We start from the raw sequence: 6159 nt of genomic DNA on the forward strand, positions 1-6159 counted from the left end.
GTGCCTATCTCCTTAAGTGAAATGTTAGTTCCCAAGGCTGGGAAGCTGGCTTAGTGGTTAAGAACGCTTACAGAGGTTCCCGTATCCACATCAGGTGGCTCACAACCACCGGTGACTCCAGTTCTGTGGGATATGACACCCTCTGACCTCTATGGATTCTTGCACATAAATTGACAAAGGCACACATGCACACACACACACACACACACACACACACACACACACACGCGCGTGCGCGCGCAGACACACACACACACAGAGTTAGCTCTTAATGTTTCTTAAAAAAACCAAAACAAACAAACAAAAAAAAACAGACCACATATTTTTTAAACTAATAAACTAAAAGTAAATCAGTATGGGCAACATGAAATCATTTTAGTATCTTTTTCTCCATGATTGAATATACAAAGATAATGGAAGTAACGTATTCTTCTGCTGTAAAGATGGATGGAATATATCAAAGTCTACTCGCTGGATTTTCTTTAAATAGTCCTCTAGAGAAACCTGTAGAAAGAGAACAGTGGTCACTAGATCATAAAATGATCACATCTCCTAAAAAGAGAAAAGTACTGCCCACACCTGAAATCCCAACACACAGGAAACTGAAGCAGGTGAACTGCCATGAGTTTGAGGCCAGCCTGTGCTAAATAATGAAATGGAGGCCAACCTGGGCTCCATAGTAAGAAAGTCCTTGTTTCAAAGGAAAAGTACAAGTGTTAAAGCTATGACCACTGGGCCTCTGTTGATCAGACATATAATGTTCCGCCCAAGGCCTAAGCACCGGAGATACTGTGCTTCTGACTCTGAGGCACTAGAAAAGAAGATTCCAGCCAGGAAGTAGGTTGGTAATGGGATGACCAGCATCTGTGAGAGCCTGAGTTTGATACCAAAGACCAAAACAAAAGTAATTGTTTTCTTTTCCTAACAGTCTTCTTAAATATCAGCGGGCATCCCGGACTGGCCTCAAATACCCACTCGCCTTCCCTTGGCTTCTGGAGTAGTGGAATTACAGTGTGTGCCATCACAAACAGAAATACGAATCAAGGACCATGAAACATCTCCAAATTCGGGGTTCCATGAGGCTCAAGCTGACTGTTCGTTTTTTAAAGGTGTATTTATTTCTGGGGCACCCACACAGCACCTGCAGTAGCAGGAAGGACGTCGGATCAGAGCTGGATTGATGGCTGACCATGAGCTGCCTGACGTGGGGACGGCAAGTGCTCTTAACCACTGAGCATCTCCCCAGCCCCTCACGTTGACCTTTTAAAAAATTAATTTTTGAAGTTTAATGAGTCTCTTTGTTCTTGCTAGAAAACAAGATTTTTTTCGGACAAAAAGACTAATCACAGGTCCCTATAAAAGTCACCCTACCCAGCACCTATCACGCAAGGATTAAGGAGAGATGGGACCTGCATAGTATTCTTTAACTTTTGGTTGTCTGTTGTTTTGGCTAGTTTATAGTTTCCTCCTGTCTATCACCCAGGCACTGGCATTATTCCTCACAGGTGTGCAGGATCACACTCTAACTGAACTACGCGCCTGCCCAAAAGTCGCTTCATTTGGCACTCCATGATTCTGAGGCTCTTCTCAGACAACATCCACAGCGCCCCCTGGAGTTCTGCAGCATAGACCTGGGCGGGGTCAAACAAGAATGAATGAGGCCTCCTTCAGGTTTTCATTGTGTATTATGCAGTGTGTGGATACCAGAGGAGCCAGTTCTCTTCTTACACCATGAGCTCCCGATCAACATGGTACCATAAACACCTTCACTCCCTGGCACCTCCCTGACCACACAGCTAAGAATTTTATGGGGTCCCTTCCTTCTTACTTCCGCGTACCTTCTGGGGGTTGAGCTCAGACTGATAGGTTTATATAAGAAACACCGTTACCTGCTGAGCCATCTCACAGGAAGGGAATTTGAGCCCAGGAAACTACCTTTTAAACAGTGTTTTCAGGTTATTTCAATACAGCAATGGCCTGTGAGCTCACGCTACTGCATGGCCAGGTTTCCATGGAGACACTCCAACCAGGAGGCTTCTTTTGTAATTTTCATTTTACTGAGTACAATTGAGGAACACAGGGGTTAAAGAAATTAAGGGCCCATGGCTAGAAGGAGACAGGACGGAGTAAAGACGGCGGCCTGGTCGCAGAGCCTGTGCTGACCACGTCACAGAAAACCCGCGCGCCATCACAGACGAATCAAGCCACCGTAAGGTAGGGAAGCAGAACCAAAAGAAGTTCTTTGGAGACTTGACGAGACACGAGAAATGGCCCCAGTCTGCTCTCTAGGCACCCAGCCTTCCCCACGGACGCACTCACCGTCTGAAGAAAAGCAGGAAACGCTTCCGCAGGGACGCTTCTGTGGAAGGACCGCGCCTTAGAGGAAGAAGGAAGGAAACTGGTTGGAGAGCTTCAGAAACAGCCTCCCTGAGACCACAAAGCAGCAGTGGCTGGACAAAAGCAAGAAAACAGCTCATCTCCTGCTACCCACGGCTAGCTTCAAAGCCTCGTGGATTTAGCAAAAACCAACCCTGTCCTATCAAAGCCCCTTCCGCTTTCTTTCGACTTAGCGGTGGCATTGCCCAACTCCCTCACCACACCTCACACTAACTCTGCTTAGTCAGCCTGTTTAGATGCAGATGACCCTCCCAAGTGGCTCTGTCTGACTCATTCACATCTTTATTCCATTATTTCACTTTCATCCTGATTAGATCCCTAGTGATCAGGCATCAGCTATTCTTCCTGCAATGCAAACATCTTTGTAATCCCAATTCAGCCTGTCTCCTGGCTCTCCCACGCTCTGATCCACCTGGTCCACTCCAGCTGACGCCATCATTCTGCATTTGCCAGACCGACTCTTTCCAGGTCTTTGTCTATAATAGAGACTCCACATTGTCTGTTACACCAGGAAGAGCACACCCTGCCTCCACACTGTGGTTTTACTCCTGACAGCACACTCAGATTGCTCCACAGCCATCCATGGTGCTCCACGCCATGGTCACCTTTCTCTCAGCCTCTCGGTAGCTCAGGAATGCTGGTACTCGGTTCCTCTCTGCTCGCCTGTTCTTCTCTTTAACCCTTCCTAGTAAATGGCCCTGTCTCCTAGCTGTTGAATGGGCGTGGCCTCACAACTCTGTCCCCCATCCTCATCTGGAGGCACACTCCTTGAGCAACATCTGGACTTACAGCATTGACAGTAACCTCTCACTTGGTGACTCCAACTCTGACCTGCCAAAGTCACAATCCTGCATTCTCCAGTAGCCCGTCTCCCTAAATGTCACCCACCTCAAATGGAGTTATAACCAAAGCTGAGCACCAAGCACAGCACTCACTGTCTCGCACTGACGGGGACTAGTGTGGTCCACCTGATGAACCCTGTGCAGCCTTTGACTTGTTCTCACCATCTTGTCACAGTCAGGCAATTATTGTCACTGTGGCTGTTGGCATACACACACACATGCATATCTCTCCAAACACCTTTTCTTTTTCAGAAGTAAATCTTATGTGTAGGAAGCCCTGGGTGTTATTAACATGAGCACAGCCATGTCAAGTCCTCCCACCAGCACCGAGGACCCACAGGAACAACAAAGCTTTCCCTGAGTCAGGATCAGAGAAATGACAAAAACCTTTCCCTGGTCTGTGTTCGAATGTTGACACAATGCGCAGATGTTCAAGGGCCAAGACTGCTTACCTACAAAAACCTACGGAGACTAGCGAGCCCTTCTTCCTGGTGCTGCACAGGATAAACACTGAGTTTCCAGGTGAGCAGTAGTTGCCCTCTATCAGAGCGAGCACAGACCACCTGATTCTCGCTCTTCTCTATGTGTCTTCACTGTCTGTCATTTCTTAGTTCCTGAGAAGCCCCAGTCAGGTGTTCAGGACTAAGCTGTGAGGCCAGATGTGATGAGACACTCATCTGCCAGCTCCCAATCTTTCTTGTTTCAGCCAGGCATGGTAGCACACATCCATTATCTGAACACATCAGGGACTGAAGAAAGAGGATCACAAATCCAAGGCCAGGGTAGACTCCAATGAAAGTTCCTAATGACACTAAATAGCAAATCCCTGTATCAAAAAAACGAAAGCAACAGAAACAAACAGAACCCCAGCTCAGGGAGCTTTCTACTCTAATACTCACAGCTCTAATTGCTGGTGACAAAAACTAACTGATATTGCCCTTACTGTGTGGCAGGGACCATTATTAACTCTTTGTATGGTAGCTCATTTATCTAAATAACACTCTGAGCCAAGAGGTAAGATGATGACCCTCTTGTCTCTGTGGAAGCTGGGGCCTGGTAGAGCTCTGATCACAATCAATAAGCAGCAGAATTGGATGACATCAGGCTTTGCTTCTAGAGTGTACACCAGCACCCTCTGTGTTCCCCTGCCTCGAGGAAGCCTCCAAAGTACCATGTGGTTCTTCAAGCCACTGCCCTAAACCCGTTTTCTAGGAGAGCATTTTATGCAACCAATAAACCAGTAGCTTTCAGTCCTGGCTACTTAAAATGACTTGGAGACTCTGAATGCTAGCTTTCCTAGCACATAGAAGACCCTGAGGTCAATCCCCAACACTCAACAACAAATATATATATATATATATATATATATATTTAAGATTTATTTATTTATTATGTGTAAGTACACTGTAGCTGTCTTCAGACACTCCAGAAGAGGGCGTCAGTTCTTGTTACGGATGGTTGTGATGGTTATGTGATTGCTGGGATTTGAACTCCGGACCTTCGGAAGAGCAGTCAGGTGCTCTTACCCACTGAGCCATCTCACCAGCCTGAATATATTTTTTTTAATTATTATTTTCTTTTAAAATTTTTTAGAATTTTTTAGGTCTTTCTTTCTTTCTTAGTTTTTAGTTTTTAGTTTTTTGAGACAGAGTTTTTTGGAACTCCCTCTGTAGACCAGGGTGGCCTCAGAGATCCACCTGGCTCTAGGATTAACGGCATGCACCATTATGCCCAACCACAGTAAATTAATAAAACACTTGGAAACTGTAATCCGCAGTTCTATCAGTCTGGGAGAGGTAGACAAATCTCTTTGGATCTGAGGCTAGCTTGGTCTACACAGAAAGTTCCAGAGTATTCAGGGCTATACCACGGAACCCTGCTTCCAAAAAAATTTGTTATTTCATAATTTCATATACAGGTGTATGTGAATGACAGACAATGTACTTATGTCATAGTCTTCCTCCCGCACTATCTTCTCTTACCCCCCCTTTCCCACCAAACCCCTCCTGAGGAGTAAACTCTTAAAGAACAAAACCAGATTCAGGAGAACAGCAGTTCAGGACCCTTCGGAGATGGAAATGGAAAAATAAATGTCAGGGTAGAAAGGTCAAAAAGAGTAAGAGTGAGAGCAAAATGACTGGGTCAGTTGGGACCCTTCCGAGCTGGAGTCCCATTGGGACGGTTAGGAAACATAAAGCTGGGTGGCATGCTTTCCCTCTGAGGCAGCAGTGAGAGCAGAGCACGCAGTCAGCAGGACAGAACCATAAGGCAGCCATAAGCCCCGCCTACAGCTGCAGCCAGCCACAGCCAGGACATAAAGGTCCAGCGACTGAGAATGCTGGCTGCAAATGGGGCTCTAGGAGGAAAGAGAGACAGGCAGCATGGAAGGAAGGCAGACGTTCTGTGGATGAGCTCACTGAGAAAACGCACACTCACAAAAGGCTGAGTGTCCTTCAGCTGAGGATGGAAGGGGGTTTTCTAGAGTAGGAAAAGGTTGGATCCAATGAACAATGGCATAAAGACCGTCGAGGTAAGAATCCATAGTACGTTATAGAAATGCTACAGTGTATATAAGTCCATAGCAGGCCATAGGGACAGCCCTATCTAGTGGTGGTGACTTCCTAAGTGACCGGCAAAGAGGCTACTTACATGCTTTAGGTGCAAGTGTGCCTGGCTGGCAATGTCATACACTACATCTCTCACATTTTTATCTTGGTTCCTCCGTAGAAAGTCCTCTTGTGAAACACCATGCTGTGAAGAAAATATGTTAGGAATCTGTAAGTATATTCAAAATCAATATTGCTTTAAAAACCAGACAGGCCGGGCGTGGTGGCACACGCCTTTAATCCCAGCACTCGGGAGGCAGAGGGAGGTGGATTTCTGAGTTTGAGGCCAGCCTGGACTACAAAGTGAGTTCCAG

General features: G+C 46.3%; 1 protein-coding gene across 4 annotated transcripts in view; it reads right to left on the reverse strand.

Moving 5' to 3' along the window:
• Positions 1-329: 329 nt before the first annotated feature.
• The window catches only part of Ndufaf6 (NADH:ubiquinone oxidoreductase complex assembly factor 6), a 23521-nt gene continuing 17691 nt past the window's right edge, over positions 330-6159 (reverse strand). For 3 of the 4 annotated variants that reach the window (XM_021222311.1, XM_021222312.2, XM_029533333.1), the window contains 3 exons: positions 5889-5990; positions 2320-2376; positions 330-504 (listed from right to left, as the gene is read on the reverse strand). In XM_021222311.1, the coding sequence (XP_021077970.1) occupies positions 376-504; positions 2320-2376; positions 5889-5990 (288 nt within the window). In that variant the 3' untranslated portion in view covers positions 330-375. Of the gene's footprint in view, positions 505-2319; positions 2377-3842; positions 4051-5888; positions 5991-6159 lie in introns of those variants that run through there. The other variant, XM_029533331.1, reaches the window with a different exon arrangement.

The sequence above is a fragment of the Mus pahari genome, chromosome 22 (assembly GCF_900095145.1).
Source record: "Mus pahari chromosome 22, PAHARI_EIJ_v1.1, whole genome shotgun sequence".
NCBI classification, from domain to species: Eukaryota; Metazoa; Chordata; class Mammalia; order Rodentia; family Muridae; genus Mus; species Mus pahari.